General features: G+C 43.5%; 1 protein-coding gene across 2 annotated transcripts; it reads right to left on the bottom strand.

Annotated features, from left to right (window-relative positions):
• Positions 1-245: 245 nt before the first annotated feature.
• On the bottom strand, positions 246-27,266 carry dkk3b (dickkopf WNT signaling pathway inhibitor 3b). Of its 2 annotated transcripts, XM_034086234.2 has the most exons (7): positions 27,068-27,266; positions 23,610-23,735; positions 23,323-23,403; positions 21,327-21,419; positions 20,672-20,816; positions 621-771; positions 246-416 (listed from the first exon to the last, which is right to left on the bottom strand). In XM_034086234.2, the coding sequence occupies exons 1-7, from the start codon at positions 27,245-27,247 to the stop codon at positions 392-394; spliced, it is 801 nt and encodes a 266-aa protein (XP_033942125.2). In that variant the 5' UTR covers positions 27,248-27,266; the 3' UTR covers positions 246-391. The 2 variants fall into 2 exon arrangements, with proteins under 2 accessions (XP_033942125.2, XP_071059749.1); XM_071203648.1 differs by lacking the exon at positions 23,323-23,403.

The raw sequence follows: 27,266 nt of genomic DNA, 5'->3' as shown, positions 1-27,266 counted from the left end.
GCCGAATTTGAACATTTCGTGTGTCCATCAGGTGTCAATTTTGGGACAGTGTGACAGGGCCTTAACAAGAGAACATAATTGAGGGGTGATCAATAACATTTCTGTATTTATTTATTTCTCCAAGTTACGTTTTTGTGTGCACTGAGGAGTCTCAAACAGGCGTTTGTTTAATCATTTTAAGATTGGCTTTAATGAATTTGTGAACATTAATTCTTCATATATGATAAATGAGAGGTAACATTTTATTTATGGTATTATGTCCACATATTTCTCTCCATTCTTCCTTCTGCCAACGGTGTCGCAGTTTCTCGTCTCTCCCGTTTTTGTGCCTTTCTTTGGTGAGTGCCTTTCTTTAATATTTATCTTCTTCATGTTCTCTCCATCTCCAGTACTACTCTCCACAAACAGATCCACGTCTATGACAGAAAAAAAAGAGTTTAGATTAACATTTTCAGTAATGCTTTTGCTTATTCTATTCCCCCATATATAACTTAGCTCTGTTGTCTTAAGTTTCATGATGTTACAAATTCACAAAAATACAATGTTACTTCAATCTAACACACTCTCATCATCAAACTCGGTCCTCCATCAGTGGCATGTTGACTATGTCTGCCTCTCACCCCTGGGGTTGGCATTGGAGGCTGTCGGCACAGGGGCAGTGGTCCCGGGGTCCCTCCTGGTCCCAGGCCAGCATGTCCATCAGCAGGTTGGGGCGGCTCACACAGGACTCCCCCCTCTCTGGCCTGGGATTACACACTGGAAACAGCAGCTCTGCAGGAAGCAGCACAGAGGAGACAATGGGAGTTTACTCTGGTCAGCAACAGTGGCCATTGAAGATTATATCACCTGATATATAAGAAGTGTGTTAAATTTGAATGGCAGAAAGTCTTGTTGCAGTTTCCAGATATCAAGAGGGGCCCAGGGGAACTCCAAGAGAGATTTTCCTCAGATATAATGCAGTTAAAGTCTTGTTAGTTAATGATTCATTTCCTGCAAGGCTCATGAGGAGGCCTGGGTTGCGTTCCAATCAACACTCTCTCACTCCCTAAGCGTCCAGGAGCGACGTTTGGTCAGTGTCCGTGGCGTCCAGTTGTGACGCTCCTAGGCTCCTTCAGCTTCATAAAGGGACGCAAATAGCTTTCAACTGATTGCAATGTATTCCCATCTGCGGCGGGATTTGACGCTCATGGAAGCACGGCATTCGTTTGTGTCGGCTGCCCTTAAAGGCAATGTGAGCGTCCATTCCCATTGGATAACGGAGAATTGTACACCCGGAAGTAAGTATTCCTCTTACTGTCGATTGATTTTACAGTGATATCTGCACTACTCATCGACTAAAAAACACACCAGATTATCCTTGTTAATTACACAACATTGATTGGTTTAAATTGTGTGCAAACAAATCGTTTGGACTACACCATGTGCTCTGTTTGACAAACCTTGTGATAGTCCTCAAGCTCTGTGATTGGAGAGTGTGCTCCGAGGGTTACGCCGATTCTCGAACAGCACTTGAAATGGGATGGAACCACGGCAGACTGTCCAAAACTGGATTTGAACGGGTCCACCGTTGGAACATTTGCGTTACATCAGCATGTGTAACAGTTGTAAATTATGCAGTTGTGTTTATTTGTAAATCATTTAGTATAATCACACAAATTCTGTGTTTTATATTTAACAATTCTGTGTTCTTTATTTATTGATTGTTCAATACCTGACAAGGCCGGAGATGAAATATCTACATACATCTTATGAGAGTATAATACATTATGTATAATATCAGTTAAAATAAGTGCTTCAACATAGTTAACATTGCTGGAGGTATGCACACATATTGATAGATGTCTTGTAATGCACTATTGAGGAACCTGCGACCCAAGTTTTTCATTCAATGCAGAACTACACCATAGTTGTGTAGGCCTATATTTTATGTCAATAAACCTTCGAAAATATTGAAATCTTGAAAGGGATATGCAAAATAGTCATTATATACAGTCTTTAATTAACTATTAGTAGAGAATAACGAGTAATGAATATACTTTATAGGGATCCTATTCATATCTAATAATAAAAATAATGAAATTCAATAACATGCTTTAACAACTAGGTGTCCCTTTATATCAGCTGTGCACCTTAATGGTGTAAATACAGCCTATCTACCAATTGGATCAAATATAAAAGTCAGCCGAATTAGTGTTGATACTGCAAGGAGACGTATTGTGTGAAAAGAAATGTAAGATGTTGTTTAATGGCTGATATATTTATGATCCACGTCACGTTTTCAGTTCCTCATGTTTGTCTAGAAGTCTTCTCATCAGGGCTCTATAAATACAGAACTATGGCAGATATGTAATATTTAATGCAGCCGAACCGTGTATTACAATGCGATGACATTGTATTGTAATGTGATGACTTTCAAAAAGAAAAGCAAGCACACTCGTGCGAAATGTTTTCGGTCTGTTTCCGGTATTTGTTAATGACGATGTGCTGTGAGATGTGAGACTGGAATTGCACAGGGGGAAAATAACATAGGCTATCTTTAGATGCGGATTTTGTTAAACTAATATGTTTGCGCTGTGGACCAACACTATACATTGACAGGGAAGGGGGTAGCAATACAGATAACACCATTAAACAGTTACACAACATAACAGAAATAATATCGATAGCAGCGTCCCTAGCAACCACCTTGGTAACAATGAAAACGTCGCGATTTCCTGAAGTAATCTTCGTAATAACTAGCCAACTAAAGATCATGTACATCCACTGCACACATAATCTGAAATAACAACTCATAGTTCTCACATCAAATGACATCAAAACGCATTTTAATGGCCAAACTAACTTTAAAATAGGCATTTTCCACCGAGAATAAAACGAAGTTCGGCCATGTTTTCTTTTTCTGCAGGGAGAAATTTGAAGATCACGTGACATAGACGCCAGTAATTGGAATGAATGGTGAAAAAAAACGGGGTTTGTCAAACAGAGCACATGGTGTAGTCCAAACGATAGCTGGGGATTCTGGGTAGTGTAGTGTCTTCTGCCATCCTTTACTCCGAAAAAATATTGGGGGAAAATACAAAAGCATTGCACACAATTTAAACCAATCAATGTTGTGTAATTGACAAGGATAATCTGGTGTTTTTTAGTCGATGAGTAGTGCAGATATCACTGTAAAATCAATCGACAGTAAGAGGAATACTTACTTCCGGGTGTACAATTCTCCGTTATCCAATGGGAATGGACGCTCACATTGCCTTTAAGGGCAGCCGACACAAACGAATGCCGTGCTTCCATGAGCGTCAAATCCCGCCACAGATGGGAATACATTGCAATCAGTTGAAAGCTATTTGCGTCCCTTTATGACGCTGAAGGAGCCTAGGAGCGTCACAACTGGACGCCATGGACACTGACCAAACGTCGCTCCTGGACGCTTAGGGAGTGAGAGTGTGTTGTTCCAATAGTCCATTTAGCTTAGGAACCTTCCTAACCAAGTGAAATGACCCGGAAGTCCCTCAGTGGCAGCCATGATAAGTGCCGCTCCAATTCTCCAAATGGAAAGAAAGGAGGTTTCAAACTTCCTTTATAACCTCCTAGGAACCACTGGACCTCCCTAACCGAAAGGAGAGGAGAACATGCTGCCCCACAATGCATTGCAGCCGCAGCATTTGCAGTCACTCAACAGTGGGCCACGGAAACAACCGATTATGACCGAGAAATGATATCATGAAAGTTACGGTGCTTATTAAGCTTTTTAAAACGTATGTGGTAAGTTGCCAAAGTGCTTTGTTTTGAACGTTCATCAGTATTATAATCAAAAAGAGAAATATGAACGTTAGTTTTTACTGAAATGATCAAATAAAGTCAACATCTCACAGTCTTTACTGAGCTGTGTGGGGTTTGTTCAACTTTTAAAAGATGTTTGAATGGTGATATACACAGTGATAGATGTTAAGGACTAACGTTTATAATAAATACATTTGTATTAATTTTAAGATCTTTAGTTCATACAATCATACGTATTGGGATCATTTGTATTAATGTGGACCGGAGGGAGAGGGTGACGAGCATACATTTCACTTTCCTTTTTTATTTCAATTCCAATGAAGAATATGTCATGAAGAATATGATTCTCTGTTGTCCACGTTCATAAAGCATAAAGCAGCAGTATCAGAGCACGGTGCAGAGTCTCTAGTAGTCTGCAGTAGTCCGTCGTTCTTATTGAACATCCATGTTGTAGTCCGCTGTATAGAAAACTGTAGTTTCCATATTTTCCCCACAGCAGCAGACGCACATTCATGACGTCCGCTGGCGCATCATAAACACGTCGGATAGTGAAAGTGCATTCGGATTCTCTAAAGTACCGCAGTCTCTTCTCCTAAGTCCTTTTGAATTCTCCTATCCACTATCCGTTAACCCCGTGATGTTTCACTCAGAGGTCAAGGGATAGACGATAGGGTTAGAAGTTAGGAGCTGATTTTTGGATTATCGGAACGCAACCATAGCGATAATAGTCGGCCTGGATTATCAATAAATGTATTCATTCCAAGTAAGCTGACTTTGTGGTGGAATAAAGTTCAGAGGAAGGCCTTAGAGTATGGGAACAGTTAACCTTTGTTAAATAATTCACATAGCTTTCAGAGGGGGAAAACATGTGACATTTGTGAGGGGCTGCATGATGAAATGAGTGTGCGTGACACAGGCTGAGGGAAATTAGTGTGTGCTACTATTTCACTGCTTGAGAGCAGAGGTAATGTTTTCCTCGTTATTATTGATATTAAAGTAATTTACATAGATTGCTTGTATTAGGGTGCGTTCACACCTGCCTTGTATAGTCCGGTTGAATCGAACCCTGGTGCGTTTAGCCGCTTGGTGCGGTTCATTTGGGTCGGTGTGAACGCAGTCCGAGACCTCTTAAGTGAACTAAACAACCGGACTCTGGTCCGCTAAAATAGGTGGTCTCGGAGCGCTTGCTTGCGAACTCTGGAGCGGTTCATTGCTGGTGTGAACGCAGTCCGCACCAAAACATAGGAAGCGCAGTATTTACGTGTCACAAGAACGCGGATATCTTCAAAAATCTTTAGCGAAAGACTCTTTCAAGACATCCGCGGTTGTTTAGTAAAGCAGAATTAAGTGTTGAACAGTGTCGTGTAAAGTAAAAATTCTCCGTCAGCTACATAAAAGTAAGAACACCTGTCGTTGGTGAAACGCCCCTCCTCTGCAGAACGTCTCTCATGGATAATGCTGCACATTATCCCGCTTATTACACGGCCACATTCTCAACAAAGTAACGACATGACTCCCAATATTAATCGAAATGCTTTTGTGGATTTAGAAAATGATTTTATTGATTTAAAAAATAGTTGTATGTATTTAAATTGACATGCATCCGCTAAGAAAAATAGTCCGTTGTTACTGTTTGAACTAACGTAGCAATGGCAGGAACTGCTTCGATAGAGTTTTTGAGGAGCTTTTTGATTACAGATTTGAAAAAATCGTTGCTTGCTTTAAAAGTAGCACAATTCATTATGTCAAACCTTGGGAAGTATCTAGATATCCCTGCCGTAATGCCAAAGTAACTGGCAACTGAATATGTGTCGCCGTCTGACCTATGTCTGGACCGCTGCGTAAAAAGGAGGGTTTCTGCCCGTTACTTCTCCGCTGTTTTCTTGTCGCTCTTGTCTTGTCAGTTAGTTTCAGCCAAACTGTATACAGTTAAATCGAACGGACTTCTTTGTGCAGATGTGAGCGTCCTTAACAACGGTCAATAAATTCTTGACAGCGGTCTGTCTGTTCTGGATTAAAAATGTGTCACGTGTTTTGAATTGACCAATCAGAATCGAGTATTCAAAAAAAGCCATGGAGTAATGTTTTTTAACGGACGTTGTTTGATTATATAATCATATGCGCGGGCCGCTAGTGTCTGTTGATCTCCAGATCAACAGCAGCATGAGAATAACCTGCCGAAAGTGCCGATGCTCCGCTAGAAATTGCCGGGATTTGCGTTTGTACCCCCTTAATGTCTGACCAATGGTTGAACAGCATTTCCGAGCACATGACTTGTATCTTTATACTTGTGTATAAAGTTTATAGTCCGTTTGAGTTTTGCCCGTGTGAACGCAAACCGAACCTTCTGAAAAATGAAACAATGTAACAAACTGTCGTCTGGTGCGCACCAGAGAGCGGACTATTAGGTGTGAACGCACCCTTAGTCAACCATAAACAAACTAGATCTTAGACTTATCTTAAAAATGCCAAGGGTGTGTGGAGCTGGGTGAACTGATGGGGGAAGGGGCCGGAGAGAGGGAAGTCTCTGAAGAATGTGTGTGTGTGAAAGCTGCAGTAATACGAGACAGCGAACACCAGATGTGTTTGTTTTGCGTCAAACTAAGAGATTGTTTCCGGATCATCTTGGCTGGCTCGCACTGCATCTCCCAATGAGATGACCTGAAAGGAGGAGCATCTGACACAGCTCCTCCTGTTTTGTTTTTGTATGTAAGCCTGTTCTGTCTTTGGTTCGTTCTCTCTTCCTCCTGCTGACAAGACAAGTAAGTTAGATCTCCCAGCGGGAGGAACCAAAGCCGGGGTAATCCGGATTACTTTGTGATGTTGTGTTATTGTATCTTTTGCCATTAAATCAGCATATTTGTTATAACCTTACCCTGGTTGCTTTGAATTCTTCCTCTGTTAATCTGACCCATTCACAAACGGAGTGTGACTCCTGTGGCTTGCTCCTGCCCCAACACCATGTGTAACCACTAATATGAGTTTGCTGTTATATCTCTCACAGGCTCCGCCCTCTACTGGACTCTATGGGTACTACCTTATCATGCAAGCATTCACCTACTGAGATTTCTATAGACGTATAGCTGGCCCCGGGGCGGGCCTACCTGAATGCGTGCGCATCTCACTTCTGCATTAAAGGAGGCCCCGCCTCCTGACCATCATCCTTTACTCGTCAGTGAGCGGAGGTGATAACCTAGCACTGAGTCCGAGACGTATTCTTTGAGAGAAAGGAAGAAAGAGAAAGAAAGATAGCGAGCGCCGATCCCCACCACCTCTGCTTCGAGTGTTTGGGGGACCAGGATATGGCCGAGGCGGTGCCATTTCACGTTCGCCATTCCTTCCGAGTCCGGCGTCCATGGAAGTCCACCGCCCAGGGCTGTACTCTCCCTGGCTGATGATCATGGCGGCGGGTGTGTGGGCTACTCGCTCATTGCTAGAGATGCCCCCGCCTCACCAGGTCAGAGCGATTATTGGGCCGCAAGGCCGAATAAGTAGCTTGGTCCACGAGCCTTGCCCCAGGCCCGGTTCCCCCGGCTTCACATGATATAGGGTCGACCCTACTTCATCACAGGCCGCCGCCGCTGCCCGCCGTGTGATGTCCCTGGGATATCACGTCGCATGGCATTTTTCCAAAGAGGACCGTGTTGATCTCCTGGGAACCCCCGTGTTTACGGAAGGGCTCTATGGATCGATCTCCTTGCTCACGGCATAAGGAGTAATCGCAGCGTGGCTGATTCTTGCCCATCCCCAGCGGAAGAAACACTGTCCTACACTCCCCGCCCCCGCTGTAAACCCCAGTATAGGGAGCCAGCAGGTGGGCGTGTGCACGTGAGTGGAATAAACCATGTGCTGTCAAAGCACTGTGCGGGTTCAAGAGACGCTATTGCCGGCGTGCTGTTGTCAGAAAACACACCTTGCCTGGTATAATGGCTCCGATTAATGCATTTCACAGTTGAATGGGAAATACAGCGTTAATACGTGGGTGCGCAGCCTTCGTGAGAGTGGCCGCGGTGCGTTCAGGGACCTCGGCAGGGGAACGGTGGTTTACGTTTGTAAACTCTAGTTCTAGAGTGATGTGTGTGTGTGGGAAAAATGCATTCAGTGAGAACGAGTGCATTTATCCCAGAGTAAGAGTAATCTCTCCCCATTCTACTTTTTCCCTTAATGTCCGTTTCGAAGAGACGGCATTGTGACGGCGCGCGCGGCCCCCTCCCCTGACCCCTAGTTTCCACTGGGTCCGTCTGCGGCGCATTACTGCGAACCGGCATGCACGACGCTCCGCTTCCTTCTGAAACGCTCGTGAAACGCCGGAGGAGGACCAAAACCGTGGCGCAGCCGTAACGTGCCGCAGACAGACCCAGTGGAAACTAGGGGTAAGGGCAGGCCGCGATGCGTCAAAGACCTCAGTAGAGAGAAGAGTCACTGCAGCGCGCGCTCCTCCACAGGCTTTTCTGCAGACGAGGGAACGCGGTGAGACGAAGGGAGAGGTGCCGGCACGGAGATCTCGTGCCGCGGCGCCCTCCACCTCTTCGGCCCACCCGTGGAAACGGCGTGCCGGCACTCACGGGGACGGGCTGCCCGTCTTCACGGATCTGACTGGCCTGGCGGGGGGAGAAAATCTCTCCGCCCGGGACGAGAGGGCGAATTCCGCCTCCTCCCTGTATAATGCACAGATCACTACGTTTTCTAATAAGAATGAGGTTGATCTGTATCCAAATCTAAGTGTATTTTGTTTCCACAAATGCTACACTTACACACAATGTTAACCGTACAAATTCCCCATTCGCTGCCCCAGCTGTAGCTCCTATAAAGGAGGTGGCTAGTGGGCATGCACAGATGAGAGGGATGAACCGCAGGGAGTGCTATCTAAAGGAAAGTGCTATGCGGGTGCAGGGACATTATGGCCGGCGTATTGCTGTCAGAGAACACACTACGCCTAGAGCAAAGACTCCAATTAATGCAGTTTTCCATAGTGGTAAAAGCTGCATTATGGCGGAGTCCGCACTCACACAAGAGCGCGTGGCGGTGCGTTCAGGGACCTCAGTAGAACACACTACGCCTATTTAGACTCCGAGTGGCGAAGTCCCTCCCCTTCCGGTGGACCTCCATGGGACCTTATTTCATAAAAATTATGTATTGAAGTCAATGGAGAGAGAAAGATTATCTTTCGATCCCGTTAGAATTGTGACACAAAGTACACGATGTTTGTCAATTTAAAAGATAATTTTGGAAGTAAAAAAAAAAAGGTGTCGTAAAACACATTTGTTTGGGCTTCCGGTTTGGTGAGTGACACGATGGCTGCTTAAAGATCGTGCTCCCGACATTCGGTGTTAAAAGCTACCAACTACAACCGGAATACATAAAACATTTATTTTACAGTTTGGCTTAAGAGTGTTGGTCTTGATAATGTCTAAAAAAAAGAGTAAAAAACTAATGCAGACGGCGTTATTTGACGGAGACGGAGCTAGCCTAGCTTCCTCTGCTAGCAGCGTGGTGGGGGACGACGACACTCCAACGCACCTCGAGGAAGACCAAACTGGGAGAGCGGACACGAGTCTCATACTGAAAGAATTGAGAGAGTTCAGGAAAGACAACGGCCAGCAGCTGAAAGAGATTCGTAAAGAAATAAACAAGACTAACACTAGAATTGCCGAGGCAGAAGGGCGGATTGAGGGGACTGAAACACGGCTACAGGTGGCGGAGGAGGCGGTGACGGAGCTGCTACAACTACAGGTGCATCTGGATGCTAAGCTAACGGACATGGAGGGTCGGTCCAGACGGGAAAATATCCGAATCCACGGCGTTTAAAGAGGGGGGCGGAGGATAATTCCCCGTCGATGGGAACTTTTGTGGAGGATTTGCTGAGGGAGGATTTGGACCTCCCGGCTAGATTTGAACTATGGGTTGAGAGAGCGCACCGCGCCCTGATTCCGAAGCCGCCTGGGGAAGTCTCGCCGAGGTCTATCGTAGTCAAACTGTCAAGCTATAGGACGAAAGAAGAATTGCTGAGACTGGCCTGGCAAAAGCGAGGATTTCAACATCTCGAAAGGAGGGTAAATCTGGATCATGACTACGCGCCTGATGTGTTAAGAAAGCGAAAGGCGTATGCAGAAGCGAAAACGGTCCTGAGGCTGAGGAAGATAAGATTTCAAACTCCGTTCCCGGCCAGGTTTAGAGTCTTCTATGAGGAGGGAATTATCGTATATGGTTCGGCGGAGGAAGCGACTGAGGATATGGCAAAGAGGGGGCTCCCGGTTTCGGTCATTAAGCACCCAGATTCACTTTTGGAACGGATCCAGCGAATTACCTGGCGCACCAGCAAGAGACCGGGGATCCGGGACAGAGCTGGCGGGAATGTTAACTACAAGGAGAAGCTAGAGGCCTTTAGGCACAAGGACTCAGCGTGAATGGAAGTGAACTGAAAGCTGCTGTTTGCCGATAAACGGGTGAGTCTTTATTTTCAGTAGAGGAAGCCGAAGAGCTGGCTCCCACAAGAGAGAGACTTAAGACTATAGTAACGTTTTGCACACTAAAGAAGCATTGTACAGGCTATAACTAAGAATATTCTGTAAGGGTCGGGGATATTAATCTTCAGCCATGCAACCGACAGATGGACAATAATATGGAAGTAGGATATGAAGGCCCTCTCACACCTGCCAGGTGGGGAGGCTTTACCTCAGAGCCCTATCACCATCAGGGCTTAATCCGGGTCAATATGATGACCCCACAGTTGGAAGTCTTATTATTTTTTTTTTCTTATTATGTTCCTGTTTTTTTGTTTTGTTTTTTTGCTGCTGTTCTTTGCAGTCTATGGAGTGTTACTTATGATACATATTGCGTTACCTGTAACAACTTGGGTTGGTATTTTTCATTGATGTTGTCCTTATCAGACTCTGAATGCAAGCTGTTAAAGTAGCCACATACAATGTGAATGGTCTTGTAAACCCTATCAAGAGAAGTAAGATATTAACCAAACTAAAAAGAGATAAAGTTGAGGTGGCCTTCTTGCAGGAAACGTATCTATCGGATACAGAGCATGCTAAATTAAGAAGACTAGGCTTTAAACATCAGTATTCATCATCATATGCGGCTGGCCACAGGAGGGGGGTGGCAATATTAATTTCCAAAAATATTAGTTTTGAACCCACGTTTGAAAAGAAGGACACAGAGGGGAGATATATATTCGTGAGAGGAAATCTAGGTGGTTCATTGATTTCTCTACTAAATGTTTATGCTCCTCCTAATTCAGATTGGACATTTTTTAAACAGATATTTGATTTAATTATAGCAGAAACTCAGGGGGTCCTAATCTGTGGGGGGGATCTAAACATAAGATTGAATCCTAAACTGGATTCTTCAAATGTGCATATTGGGCAGCCCAAGCTGATAAACAAGAAAATTAATTTGGCAATGGAGGATATTGGGTTGGTAGATATCTGGAGAGAAATAAATCCTTCAAAGAGGGACTATACTTTTTTTTCTAATCCACATTTGGTTTATTCAAGGATTGATTATTTTCTAACCTTTGGTAAAGATCTACACAGGGTGGGGGGCTGCGACATGGGGATCATGGATCTTTCAGATCATTGCCCTATTTATTTAAAATGTAATCTGGAGCAGGATCAAAGAAACACGTTATGGAGATTAAATACATATTTACTGAATAATATGAAGGACCAAATGAAGAAGGATATCACTGAGTACTTGGAACAAAATGATAATGGTGAAGTTTCCCCTCCAGTACTATGGGATGCATGTAAAGCTGTGCTTCGAGGGAAGATAATTGGATACAGTGCTCGCTTAAAAAGAGCCAACCAAAAAGAGTTAGACAAGTTACAAGGAGAATTAAAACAATTGGAACAAAATCATAAAGACTCAAATGATCAGATAATAAGAGGACTGCTCAAAAAGAAAAAGAATGAAATAAATGAGATGTACACTAAAGATATACAAAAAAGCAAATTTTCACCAAACAGAAATACCTATGAAGGAGAGGAAAAGCCAGTAAATTATAGCCTATAGGCTGAAAAACAACAAGCAGAGAATTCAATTAATAAATAAAAAATCCTATTACTAATTCCATTACAGTTATAAACCAAAGAAATACACATTGTTTTGAAGGATATTATCGAAAGCTATACTCCAACCTCAAATTGATGGGGAGAAATGGAGGATTTCTTTAAGGGGATACATCTGCCTAAACTGACTGGTGAGCAGGGAAGTCAGATGTAGTTAGTTGAAATAACAGAGAAAGAATTAGCTCAGCTATAAGCCACATCTTAAATCAAATAAGGCCCCAGGCCCGGATGGGTTTCCTTCGGAATGGTACAAGGTGATGGTGGAAGGTTCATTAGTTACCTATGTTGCAGTCTACCTTTAACTGGGTTCTTAAGGAGAACATTATTACCCCCCCTCCTGGAAGGAGGCAGTCATTTCAACTTATTCCAAAAGAGGGAAAGGATTAAAACTGAATGCAGTAATTTTAGACCAATTAGCGTGTTAAACCAGGACTATAAAATCTTTACCCAAATACTAGCCAAACGAATAGAGGGATTATTACCACAAATTATTAGGCCTTGATCAGACGGGATTTGTACGAGAAAGGACAAACCCAGGACAATATCAGAAGGACACTACATATAATTAACCATATAACTGAAAGTAATTTGGAAGCAGTATTAGTTGGGCTAGATGCAGAAAAAGCATTCGATTGTGTAAATTGGACTTTCCTGTTTAGAGTTTTAAATACATTTGGATTTCACAGTACCTTTATAAAAAACTATACAGGCTCTGTATGATGGACCCAGGGCGAGAATCAAAATTAATGGAGACGTTTCAAATTCCTTTCCATTGGGAGCGGGGGAACGAGACAGGGCTGCCCAATTAGCCCGCTCTTGTTTGCGATCTTTATCGAACCTCTGAGCCAGTGGATTATTCAGAATAACAGTATCAAGGGAATAGTAATGAAGGGGGAGGAACAAAAGATCTCCTTATTTGCTGATGACATATTGGTATATCTATCCAGCCCAGAACAATCTCTGGTGCAGTTATTTTCAATTTTAGAACAATATGGATCCTTCTCTGGATATAAACTGAATGTTTTGAAGACACACATTTTGAGTTTTAAGTACTGCCCCTCAGTAAATATGAAGAAAAACTATACATTGAGGTGGGATGCTGAATCCATGAAGTACTTGGGAGTAAAATATTCCAATAGATTTGACAAAACTGTTTTCACTTAACTACCTACCTTTGAACCAAAAGATTAGGGAAGACATAAGGAGATGGGACCTGGTTCCTGTTCTCAGTTTTAGTTCACGCATTGAATCGGTCAAAATGGTTATTTTGCCGAGACTGCTGTATCTCTTCCAGTCCCTTACACTAGAACTATCTGACCAACAATTTCAGGAATGGGATAAACATATCTCAAGGTACATTTGGCAGGGACGAAGGCCAAGATTTAAATATCAGAGTTTACAATTGGCTAAGAACAAGGGTGGTGTCGCACTCCCATGTTTAAAGGATTACTATATTGCGGCTCAATTGAGACCATTAATATGCTGGTGCAATCCAAAGTACTCTGCTAGATGGAAGGAGATTGAGAGTGCTATATCACAAGAATTTCCAATTCAAGCTGCAATTGGGGATAAGGTCTTGATGAATAAACTAAATGAACTGAGAAACCCATGGATCTGTCTGTCGCTTAAGGTGTGGAACAGACTGGTAACTCAAAATCACTTGAGGGGGGCTGTAAAGTGTTTAAGATGGTGTGTGTATGATCTAGAATTTCTGCCTGGAAGATGGGACGCAAGATTTAAGTGTTGGTCTTCAAAAGGCCTGACAGCCTACTGCACATTTCTCACAAGGGGTCCATGAACAGCTTTTCAGAATCTGAAGGGGCAGTTTGACTTGAAACGTGCACTGGGATAACACCTTGTTAAAAGTTTTTAAAGATGCCTATCTTGAGGGCTTCAACAAGAAAGTTGTCTCAAAAATCTATAGGAGTTTACAACAAACAAAAGGTAACTCACTGTATGTAAAACAAAAATGGGAAAGGGAAGGAAATGTAGTTCTGAAGGAAGAAGATTGGGAGCACTTATGTGAGATACAATGGAAAACGTCAAGTTCAACCTCATGGCGAGAGTTTTGTTGGAAAAACCTCATACGGTTTTTCATTACTCCAGCCCAGAAGAGACATTACACTAATTCCTCTGCATGCTGGCGACAGTGTGGATGCCTTATGGCAAACCATTTTCATATATTCTGGTCTTGCACATCATTGAATCCTTTCTGGCAGCAGGTTCATGGAGTTTTACAAAAAGTTTTTCAGGTAGACATTCCATTTAAATTTGAATCGTTATATTTGGGTGCTTTACCACAGAAGTGTTTTTCCTCTGAAGATAGATATCTGGTTCGAATCCTGAGTGCTGCTTGCAAGAAGGCCATCACCAGAATGTGGTTAAAACCAGGAAAACCTACTTTGGATGAGTGGATTGACATTGTGTATGATATTTTTAAGATGGAAAGGATAACCCTTGCTTTGAGACTGCAACAGGGAATGTTTTTGTCAAGATGGGAAAAAATGGATAATATATGTTACACCAATACGACCATCATTTGTCTAGAAGGGACTTTTATATATTCTGTTTTTAGTAATTTTTATTTCGATGGCCCCCCTTGTTTGAATAAGTTGCAGGTACACCCCATAACCCTGTTCGTGTTTATGTTCTTTCTATATGTTATAGCATGTTTGACGGTCAGTGAGGTCTGCATCTGTATTATCCCCCAAATATGCACGTTTGATTGTGATTTTACTGTTAAATACAGAAGGCTTACAGAGAATATTGTATTATCTATGACTGTAAACATGTGAAAAGCTGAATAAAAAGAGAATTAAAAAAAAAAACACATTTGTTTGTGTGAAACGCTCAATGTACTACAACTCTGGTCTCGCAGAACAACACACGTCACCAAGATAGATGGCAACGTCCAGAAGAATGTCATGCAAAGCTGCCTGCCTGCCTTCCTTTGATTCTCTCTGAACTGCCTGGTCTTTTTAATGTTTAATGTCAACCATTTGTGCAGATAGCATGAAGTAGAAAAGATCGGCGATCGCCGATGATAGGAGATGGGTCTGTCTGCAGACCGCAGCAAGGAGGCGTTTCCTATAGGGGCGTTTCCTAACTTTTTTTATCCAGCTGCTTTTATAAATCCTCGCAGAAGAAGTCATTGTTCTAGTGATGGGAATTCCGGCTCTTCTTGCTGAGCCGGATCATTTGGCTCACCAAGAAGAGCCGGCTCTTTCGGCTCCCAAAGGGCTCTTCAGTTTACCACATATTATACCTTTTAATTAAATCAAATGTAGCGCTGTTTTGACTAATGATTTATATGTGTACACATATCACTTAAATTATTCAAGACATCCTTTGTACTAAAGTATTCAAAAGTAAAAATTACATGTTTAATATAAATTATTTGCTGTGGCCAATTGTTTTCATTGCATTTACAGACCCGTGTAACTCTCTGATACCACCCAATGAATGCATTGACTTGCTTGTAGAACCACGCTACACAAAACAGATGGCAACACCTATAAAAACTATTTAAAAAAAGGGGCTACTGTATCAACCTATATAAAGTATATAAATATAGTTTTTCTCCCTGTAGGAGAGGGGAGCGTGCTTTGAGATCAACTGCTAGGCTGCAGCGGGGAGAAGAGGGGGACAAAAAGTAGGAAGAGAAGTAATGGGTCAGAAACCCTCCTTTTTACGCAGCGGTCCAGACATAGACATCATAGCTACGGCGACATATATTCAGTTGCCAGTTACTTTTGGCATTAGGGCAGGGATATCTTTCAAGGTTTGACATAATGAATTGTGCTACTTTTAAAGCAAGCAACGATGTTTTCAAATCTGTAATCAAAAAGCTCCTCAAAAACACTATAGAAGCAGTTCCTGCCATTGTTACGTTAGTTCAAACGGTAACAACGGACTACTTTTCTTAGCGGATGCATGTCAATTTAAATCAATACAAAAAACTATTTTTTAAATCAATAAAATCTTTTTCTAAATCCATAAAAGCATTTCAATTATTATTGGGAGTCATGTCGTTACTTTGTTGAGAATGTGGCCATGTGTAATAAGCGGGATAATGTCCACATTGCACATTGCATAATGTGCCTTCATGCCGATCTAGATCCCTCCGCAAAAACAAAACAAAAAACGTCTCGTTCGCGGGCGAGAGCCGACTCCCGTCGTTCACTATAGGAAACGCCCCTATAGGAAACGCCCCTATAGGAAACGCCCCTATAGGAAACGCCCCTATAGGAACCGCCTCCTTGCTGCGGTCTGCAGACAGACTCTATTGGATGATAGCGTTAGCATTTCTCCCCCGGGCTTAAATTGTGTATTATAGAATGATCACACCGGTGACAGTATTCTTCAAAGGGTTCACGAAATATGACTACTACTCTTACTGTTTAACATTTTGGGTTACTTAATGTTACTTCATATTAAGGCTAATACAAATGACAAGGCTGTAATGCTAACTAACGTGCTAGCTAGGTAGCTAACTTGATCCAGCCACTCCTGGTCCCTTCATCAGACGGGAAGCAAAAGAACGAGTAAGACCCATTGCTGGTATGATAACAACCTGGTACTAAGCACACAGGCATCTTGTTAAAGTTATCTTATCTTAGCCAGCGCCATATAGATAGATTATATCTATATCGCGCTGATCTTAGCTATCTCTTAGTGGAGGAAAACGATTGTGACATCACTTACGCGACTCTGGGATTTGTAGTCTTTCTAGTTGAGTATTTTTCATAGTCTTATATTTCAACAGTTTTACGACAAACTGTGACTTTTTTGACATTATTTTTTAAGATTGACAATCGTATGTGTAATTCATGGCACAATTCAAACGGGATCAAAAGATAAGTTCTCTCTCCATTGACTTCAATACATTATTTTTCCAAAATAAGGTCCCATGGACCGGAAGTAGATGGGCGTGACTTCGCCACTCTATTATGGTGGAGCGTGCGCTCACACAAGAGCGCACGGCGGTGCGTTCAGTAAATAATCGGCCCTTTCTGTGTCGACCCTCCATGGGCAAATCTTCGCTTCACAGGGAGTTTTGCGGCGGAACGGGTCACCAGAGAACAGAGGCGCGGGAAGGTATTTTGAGTGGGGGTGCTGAGGTGCTGGACTCCAGTGAACACTATTACGGGCACTATAGAGCATGCACAAAAGCACTCCCCACACGCAAACACGCAGTACACCCGCGACTGTTTGTTAGGGCTCAGGCACTTAGGAGGTAGGACCCAATTGCACGACCCGGGAGACAGAGGTAAAGTTGATCAAAAAATGGTCAATAACTAATCTCAGGATGAGATGACAAAAATTGAGAACAAAATGATAATCGCTCACATGGTGAGGAACAACACTTTTCTAGAGCACAAAAGAGCGTAGACCTGACCAAGGCAAAAGACATGGCCCTGAGCGACGACCCGCCTTTAGTGGTGGACGCGTTTGCACACGAGCCATGGCCAAGGAAGCTGCTATACGCCTTTCCACCGCTGCGTCTCATTCTCCCTCTCCTGGGGAGAGTGAGGCGAGAACGTCTGTCAGTCATCCTAGTGGCGTCGGGGCTCCGTGTTACTCAGAGATGACACAGATGAAGGTGGGCCAGCCCTGGGCGATTCCCCAGTTCTGGGGGGCGATGTTTCAAGAGGCAGGTGCAATCGGGGCGTTACCCACTCTGGGCCGTCCTCTCTAGGCTCCTAAGAGGGACAGGCTGAGACAGGGTGGATTGTCTGACAGTGTTATTCAGTCTATCCAGGCAGCTAGAGCTGGATCCCCCACAGCCTGTTACAGGCCGAAGTGGCTGGGATTCCAGCGATGGTGTGAGGAGCGGAAAATAGAGCCCCTATATTGTGAGTTGGGCTCTATTTTGTCCTTTTTACAGTTACTGGTGGACAGAGGACTTGCTCATTCTACTGTAAAGTGTATGCAGCAGCCATCTCGTCCTGTCATGAGGGATTCAACGGCAGGTCAGCCTTTTCTCATCCACTGATGTTGCGGTTTTTACAGGGGGTCAGGAGGCTGCGCCTAGTAGTGCGCACCTCCACCCCGCAGTGGGAATTGCCGCTGGTGCTCGAGGCTCTGGTCACAGAACTATTTGAGCCTCTAGAGCTCTCCTCCCTGAAAGCACTGTCGTGGAAGACAGCGTTGCTACTTGCCTTAACGTCAGCCAAAAGAGTGTCCGAGTTAACCGCTCTGTCGGTGCACCCGAGCTGTTTACTGATTCGGGGTGACCGGGGCGGGGCGACACTCAGACCGAACCCCTCCTTTGTGCCCAAGAGCCTAAGGAGTGCGTTCAGGTCGAGGGCTATTCAGTTGGGGGGATTTAGTCTTCCACCCCATAGTGGGGCCCGGGAAGCTAAATTGCACCTCCTCTGCCCGGTGCGCGCGTTAGCATGTTATGTAGAGTGCACAGCTACCCTGAGATGCACTGAACAGCTGTTTGTGTGCTTCGGGGGCGGGGTGACTGGAAAAGCTCTGTCCAAGAAACGCCTGGCAGGCTGGCTTTGCGGAGGCATTGTACACGCCTACGAGCAGGCAGTGAGAGCCTGTCCCACGGGGGTCGGTGCGCACTCCACACGAGCAGTGGCTGTGTCGACAGCTTTATTCAACGGTGTGAGTGTGGAGGATATATGCATAGGGGCGTCTTGGTCAACGCCAGGCCCCTTCATAACGTTTGATCTCTTGGATATGTCTGGCTCTTTCTCAGCGTCTGTGCTTGCTGGGGCAACACAGGACTGGTGAGGAAGGGGGGTCTGTGGGTCAGTGGGCATCTGTACCCCTCCCCGGGCGTAAATGCCCTTACATTTCGCCGGACTCCTGGAGGGTCGCGGGGTGACGTAATGCGCTTTGGGCCCTCCCCCTCGTCTGCCTGGGGGCAGGAGGGGGAGAGCCCTCCATACTATAGTCCGTACACACTTTGCACGGGGTCAGTGCCTGAGTGTGGGGACATAGGGGGCACTTGCGCTCTCCCCGTTCTCTTTAGGGACTCAGGAGAGACCGAACCCATACAGGGCTGCAGACTTTCCCTGTCTGTCTATAAGCGGACACGGGGGAGCCCTCAGCACTGTTTTCGAGCACACTTTTTTGCGAGGCAAACACGTCAGGGTGTGCTCTGTCGGCCGCAGCCTGGACTTCTCCACGGTTACAACCGAGGGAGAGGTGAGTGAGGCGCAGCGGCTGCTAAAGCCGGTCAGGGACAGTGAGGTGGAACGGTGTGCTGGACGACAGTGCGTGCATACATCGGGGCTCCGCCCACTGTACCCATAGAGTCCAGTAGAGGGCGGAGCCTGTGAGAGATATAACGCCGGGTTACATATTGTAACCCTTGTCATATTAGCACAGGCGGAGCCCTCTACCCTGGGGCACTGTCTGTCCTATACCGTTCGCTGAAGAGTGGTGAAGGATGATGGTCAGGAGGCGGGGCCTCCTTTTATACGGAAGTGAGATGCGCACGCATTCAGGTAGGCCCGCCCCAGGGCTGGCTACGTCTATATAAATCTCAGTAGGTGAATGCTTGCATGGTAAGGTAGTACCCATAGAGTCCAGTAGAGGGCTCCGCCTGTGCTAATATGACAAGTGTTACAATACGTAACCCGGCATTACACACAAACCAATAAAGCCGTTATAAGATAGTCATTAAGGCTAGTCACAGACAGGAGGCTATTTCTATATCTTTATTCACTTTTGTTTTAGCCTGCTTGAGTGCTAAAGTGTGACAGATAGCATCAGCTAACAGACAATTTGATTGTGTGCACATCTTTTAAATGACTATAATGGTCATTTTTGTATAGACAATGGAAATATATAGATTTAGTTTGTTTTATTGGGTGTAGGTGGATTCCTCCCCAATAGTTAAATGCAAATGTTGTTTGTAAAGGGTCTAACAGTATACTAATGCAAATATTAGCCATATTTTGTTTGGAAATCATTTGAGTAATCATAACTCTTCCGGCTTTATAAGTATGGACCGGAAATGAAAGAGTCATTTAGGCATATTATTTATTGTAATTATTTATGTTTTGGTGAGCTAATTGCAGATTCTTCTAATTTAACTTTAATGAACTGAATAACTATGAAATATTATTATAGCGTTTTTGTGTAGTTTTGTTTTGTCTATGGATTGCTCTAGGTTTATGTGTGGTATTGTTTATAGAAAGCAGACTATAAATGAGGCTCCCAGCGTCACACAGCAGGAAGTCTCGGGAAGGTCGGAAAACGTTTTTGTTTGTGTTCATTTATTTAAATGCCGTGCAAAAGTTGTAATGCGGTAGTGGGCTATACCAACTGATCAAATGAACTATTGAATAAAGCTCTTTGAATGGAACGATGGAAGGTATTTAGATTTCTTAAGTTCACCCGAGTCAGCACTCAAATTCGTCTTGTAGGATAAGTGGCCTTTGAACATTGTGTTATGCATAATCGAAAAAAAGGGCGTACAATATTAAAGCCAAGACACATAAAGACATGTATTTCACATTATAATTCAAAATACCCCACAGCATGTATTTTGTATTCATGTTGAATATAAACGTTGACAGGGACTGTGATGATGTATTTGCTCACATGTACTTGGTAAACTGTAATTATAACCCCTGACTCAGACAACAGGTCAGGTGAAGCAATATTTGAGTGGTTTCAGGGAATGTACTGTAACAAAACAGTGAAGAAATAACTTATATGAAAACTACAATTTGATAGACAGCTATCAAATTATAGTTTTATTCTGAACAATAAAAAACCACCACCAGAGGTTGAAGAAGGGCTCCTGAGGACCAGGACTCTGTGGTGCCTCTGAAAGGACTCACCTCTCTGGAAGGCGCAGCAGAGGGGGGGGCTGCAGTCGCTCTGACCCTGACAGATGGTCCCCTCTGCTCCGGAGGTGGCGTTCACTGTACACTGGCCCCACACACACGTCTGATCTGAGCAACACTCCTCATCCGTAGTGCAGGGCTGAGTTGGCACACATAGATATGCAGATTGTAACACAAATACACGGTAAAAGTATTTCTGTACCATCATACATCTTCACTGATCCTTTTGAATATTTCCAGCAAAAGGCACCATGTGTAGCTTTTAAACATTGATGTGTTAGATTAGATGTTGTATTTCTGCTGTCTTGACCATGTTATAAGGATCTAACCCTTGAACACACACACAGAGAGCCACATGCACTAACATGCATGTGAGGCTGGACTGGCTACATTAACACTCAGATTATAACACACTGCTCAGGTAGTCATTACACTGAAGAAAGTGAAACGTTGACTTTAATTAAGTGTATTATGTTAACAGAGTTATAGGAAATCTGTTGACATAATACACTTAATTGAAATCAACGGTTCACTTTTTTCAGTGTTTTACATCTTTACATGACAAATATTTGTTTGCTGCTATGTAAATAAAATACGTGTTGTATAGAACCGTTAGCTCAACAAATAAACAACACGTTTGAGTGCTCACCATATCTGTGGGGATGCAGGGGAGGCACTTGGAGCTCTGGATCCCATACAGGCAGTATCTCAGGGCCCCACAGTCCTCATCCACCATGCACTCCTGAGACAGAGAACAGGAGTAAACCAGGTCGTCTATAACAGAGCACAGAATTAAAGTGGATCAACTGAAGGTATTAACGTTGTCGTCCTTAAACTCTTAACCTATAAGAAAAGTCCATTTAATTACTGTTATATTACACACTACAAAGGAATGCGTAATCAAATACATTTTAAGTGTACATGTACATTTGTCGGTATAACAGTAGCAGTTGTCCGAGGAGGATGTGGTTGCCAGCTGTCCATCACCATGGAAACTGTCTAATGGACATATCTATATTATTATCTGAATCTTTCACATTGCTTTCTTCTCTACACTTGATATCTTTGTGCACAGAACATTTGTTTTTAACATGTTAATGTTTATGTCAAAGACACACACACACACACACACACACACACACACACACACACACACACACACACACACACACACACACACACACACACACACACACACACACACACACACACACACACACACACACACACACACACACACACACACACACACACACACACACACACACACACACACACACACACACACACACACACACACACACTTGAAGCTGGAGATATTGACCACACAACACCCTGTAATTGTCTTAATGAAAGGCAGATGACTACAGCTGTTGTGTGTCATAGGCTTTCAATACAAATATTTTCAACAAACGACTTTGCAGAAAAGAAGACGCACAGTAACATTGTGTACAATAAACCCTGTTTACGACTCTCTAGTTACATTACAGCCGACCAAGCTAAGCCCCCAGTGGGCTGTACAATCACTTATAAAGATTATAAAGTTGTAGTTATGAGTTATTTGTTTTTTGGATGCAATTGTGCCTTTGGTTTGCTTAAATAGGGCGGACCACTTCATCAACAATTTCATAAATCAGACAAAAAGAAGTAAAAAGATAACAGTTGCGTAAAATCAAGAGGTAACAAGAACTGTAATGATTCAATGCTGTGTCAGGATTATGAGACAAGTCATATCTAACTGGAAATTAATTCACTTATGTAAAAACTAAACACATTGCCATATATTTCCATTTTCAGGGACTTTTAAAACTTGTATGGACGTCTGTTTAAAGCTGTCACAGCTTAAGTGATACAGTAGTCACGCTGATAACGGACAATACTAACTACACACAGCCATCTCAACACATGCACAGTTCAGCTCTCTTCATCCTAAATATACAGACAACAGGGTGTTTTCTGTAAAGTTCTGAATAAGCCAATGCTACTGTGGCTCTCCCTTGAGTAACATAAGATACTCCATATTGAGGATGGAATGTCTTCACAGTTAGTCATTCAGAAGTGCAGACCTTCTCCTTCCTGGCTTCCCTGACTTGTTTTCCTGCAGCAGGGTCTATTAACATAACCACGTTCTGTACCGCTGCCAGGAAAGCAACAGATCAAAACCACCGTGGTAAAGGAAAATGGCAAACCAGGCTGAACGCAGTAATAATGACCTGTGGAAGTACATGCTGCATGAGCTCATTCTACATAACACAAGCTGAGACAGAACAGCCACAGTCCGTCTCTTCTTACACACATTATGCATACTTACCAAACTGACGGGATACATTTACATAAGTCCTTGAAGTTAATGTTCAGCTAGAATGAATGCTGTTAAAATACAATAAAGACTCACATGTCTCTGCATTTACTATTGCCGCTATAAGAAACTGCTTTGATCTGAAAGTGGCGCGGCTGGATGTTTGTTTCTGCCTATTCCAAACACACTGGGGAAGCAGACGCAACACTTTGAGCTCAAGAAACCAACTCACAGCTGTTCTAAGTATTCTATAGTTATACATTATATCAGCTTTACAAGGAATTAACCCAGAATGCATCAGGCCAACAGTTGTCTAGTTCCTCACACAGACCAGACTCAGACTCACGTGATCCCCTGAGTTCCAAGGGCCAGACATCTCCATGTGGATTTGTGAAAGATGAATGTCTCCTGTTTCATTATTAGCCTCCTATACAGCACAATGTGACAAGTGTATCAGAGCTCAAACACAATAGCAGTTATATCTTTCAGTTGTATTCATGCAAAAGAAGGGGAAAGTATTTATGTTTCAGCACATTCCTAAACCCATACATGTGGTTGTGACTCTGTGAACAAGGCTTGCTTTTCCATCATCTGATAATAACACATGTTATCATGTTACAGGGGGGAGCATACGTTGTCAGCTCGATCCAGGACCTGAAGCAGTCGGTCTTCATCCTTTGTCATCTTCCTCGTCTCATCGTGGGGGTTAGTATGCAGATCCAGGAAGGTTGAAGATGATTTAGCACTCTCAGTAGTTATCTGTCGGGTGGAATGTTCAAACATCTCTTAAAAAATAAACCCAGAGCATCTCCATGAGGATCAGACTTCAATAGGGAGAGGGGAATAAGAATCCTGCAGCTGGCTGTAACTGTGTGTAGTATTCAGACATACTGTATGTATGTCCTGGACACTATGGTGTAATGTAGTGAAGTACATTTACTCAAGTATACTTAAGTGCGATTTGGGGCTACTTGTACTTTCCTTTAGTAATGCAATGCTATACTACTTTATACTTCTACTACAATTTTGACTTCCAAAAAGTACAATTTTGGAAGCCAACATTGTACTTTTTGCTCCACTACATTTATCTGACAGAATAAGTTACTTTACATATTCAGATTATAGGCTAATAAAAGATATAGATAAACTAATACATAAACTATGCAGTAGCAGTTTGTAAAGTAATACAAATGAGCTGTACCGTTAACAGTAGTGATGAACACATGCATAATAATAATAATCCAGTCATTTTATATGATTTTAAAATGGGAGCACATTTTGATGCATATGTTAGTATGCATAAAAAAAGGTCCCCTATTATACAGTTTCTCATCAGTATATCACAGGACTCAGATATATACAGAGCCTGTCTCTGATTGGCTGAAACACCAAACAGATCATTGCAGCATTACCCATAATCCCCTCTGTTTCAGCCCTGTTTCCAAAGTGCTGATTCTCTGTCTGTTACTTCATATGAAAATAAGAAGCCCCTCCCCACGCCCCTCTGAGAGAGGTTTGGTTACAAAGAACTCAATGGAGCTCTAGAGGAGATTCAGGCCCCACGAGGACGCATACGGCTAAACGCATAGGATTAAGACAAACGCAATCGCAAAAAAGCTTTCGTCCACACGCAATATTCACCGGATAGTAGCATGGATAGTAGGCTTGTTTGAGACAAGCAAGACCTGCGCAGACCTGCGCAGACCTGCGCAGTTGCGATCAACGTCTTGCTAGTGCGTTGCATGATGGTTAGTCATTTTGTCCGACTTGCTCTGGAGGCTCGCCCACATGAGACTTTGAAATCTCGCGGGACAAAGACGCCCGCAGCCTTGAGAGCGAGGCGCGGCGAGGCGGCGCAGTTGCTCTCCACGAGCTGCGGAAGCGAAATGCTTGATGGGAAACGGCTCGCTGGTATCTCGAGCTGAGCGCTCATTGGTGGTTTTTACCACGTGCTGCTGATGAAACTCTCCAATTGGCTGGCAAAAGTTTGTTGTTGTTTTGTCTCAGTTTTACGTCGCCACATCCATTCCCATTTTTCATCATTGTTCCACAATGTTTATCATCATGAAATTAATATCTATATATTTTATACTATACTGCTTACCGTTGTCATACTTTATATATCTTAGCATATTCATACACACTGTTCATACTGCTCACAGGCTGATATCTAGTGTATTCATACCCCACTGTTTATTCATCATTGAATTCATTCTATATGTTATTCTGTAGATTGTGAACATTACTTTCCACTTCACTGCTTGTTGCACCTGGTTAGAAGCTAAACTGCATTTCGTTGTCTCAGTACCTGTAATATGTGCAATAACAATAAAGTTGAATCTAATCTTGAGCAGGAACAAATGTATTTACTTAGTACATATCTGACATTAACGATTAAACACATTTGTGCATTCTTTATAAATGCAAACCGAGTCAAGCCGACTCCGAAGTTGTTTGCAATCCGCCAAAAAACCGAGAGAAGACGAAGAAGAAGACGAAGCTGACTCCGAGCTGTCCGACTTCAGGCGAGCTTTTTGAGACCTCCCACGGCTGCGATCGGCTACTCTCGTCTACTTTCGAGGCGAGCCGCAACGTGTCTCAAACAAGCCTAGTGTCTGTCTCATGCAGCAGCTGATCCAGTAATGAGTGACCCGGCCGACACTAAAAATAAACATATTTATAACTAGCTTAGGGAGTTTGAGAGGTCATTGAAATAGCTAAGGGCGATGATCTGACTTGAAGTGTGTGTGTTGCTGCAGCGGGAGGAGCTGCAGGTGAGCAGAGCTGCGTGTCTCCGTCCTGTCAGATTAGACTTCACTCGCGTTTAGGTCCATATCGAGAGAAAGCTAAATAATCTGAATTCAGTGTGCAGTTTACTTTGACGCGGGGGTGCGTATGCCGTTCTATCCACCTTGGGACCCGTTATCGTTACTGCAGTCGTTTAGTGCCGTATCCTGTCGTCCTAGTGTGGCCGAATGGTCTATATGACACAAAACGGTAACGGAAACGACCGTTATCGTCCTCGTGTGGCCGGGGCCTCAGGTGATAAGGGGGGGTTACCTTGGTTGCTGATTGGCTAATGGTTACACAAGACAAAACATCGTTATGACATCATCAAGTGGCCAAAATCTGATCAGCTCGTTTTCAGACAGGTTTTTATAGAAATGGATAAAAAAGAGAGATAATCTTTGTTCCTGAAACTTTCAGAGTCTCTTTCCACAGAGGGGGGGGACACATGTATAAAAGACATGAACAAGTGGATTTTGCATAATAAGTTTGAGAAACCGGCTCGAGATCGCTAGAATTTGAAAATACACAACCGGAGAAAATCTGCCACTTCCTTATAGAGCCCCTCCTCCAACACACACGAATGCGCACATGACCAATGAGGGCACGAGATAAATGTGTGCCCCGATGGAAGGCTGACAGGCAGGTAGGCCATCCAATGGATGTACTTTTTACAGTATTACGGCTTCCACAGATGAAACTTTTTCATGGATTTTTTGTCAAAGCACTTCAGATATTCATTGCTATCGGGATGTTAAGAGCATTCCATGGAATATAACAAAAAGTGTATCTCGAGCCGGTTTCTGAAACTTACCTACCCCACCTTTAAGTGTGATTTTGTATGTAGGATTTGACTTGTAACAGAGTATTTTTATACTGTAGCATTTCTACTTTTACTTAAAGAGTGCTTATTTCCCCTCTGTCAGACAATACTTTAATAGCAACACACTTCTTAGATTGTTGAAATCTAAATCCTGGGAAGAAGACAAACCTCACTGTATCTAAGTGTCAGCTGAACAAAAACAAAGTGAGTATTTGTTGTCTATTAACTTTATTTTGACCGGACAAAATACATTGTGAATAACATGAGGGCTATTATAGGCCATTCAGATACGGTGTGGGTCAGACATAGAGCATGCACGGAAACTATGTGTAGTGTCTGCTGGTCTAATCAACATTAAGAGGAACACTACGAGATGTCCCCGACAGAGATCATCTCCACTGCTATTCATTATAAATATGTACTGTATAAGCAAGTTATAAGAACTCTGCCTTTGTATGAATGTATAAAACATGCCGCAGACCTGATCCACAGCCTCCTCCAGGATGTGCTGTGTGTCCTCCATCAGCTCCTCCACCTCCCGGAACATGTCGTTCAGGCTGGCCGGGCCACGCTGCAGGGCTCCCGGCAGGATCTCAGCCCCGCTCCGGACCCACAGGCTCAGGGACAGAGAGACCAGCAGCAGCAGCCTGATCCCGGACATCTCTCCTGTCTGTGTGCCG

Source organism: Pseudochaenichthys georgianus, chromosome 7 (assembly GCF_902827115.2).
Source record: "Pseudochaenichthys georgianus chromosome 7, fPseGeo1.2, whole genome shotgun sequence".
Lineage (NCBI taxonomy): Eukaryota > Metazoa > Chordata > Actinopteri > Perciformes > Channichthyidae > Pseudochaenichthys > Pseudochaenichthys georgianus.
This window is presented reverse-complemented; position numbering and strand designations above follow the sequence as displayed.

Coding starts and splice junctions, on each gene's coding strand:
- dkk3b (XM_034086234.2), bottom strand. CDS start 27,247: ATGTCCGGGATCAGGCTGCTGCTGCTGGTCTCTCTGTCCCTGAGCCTG. Junction 23,404..23,609: donor TCCTGGATCGAGCTGACAAC/GTATGCTCCCCC, acceptor TGTGCTGTATAG/GAGGCTAATAATGAAACAGG. Junction 20,817..21,326: donor CCTGCATCCCCACAGATATG/GTGAGCACTCAA, acceptor GTGCCAACTCAG/CCCTGCACTACGGATGAGGA.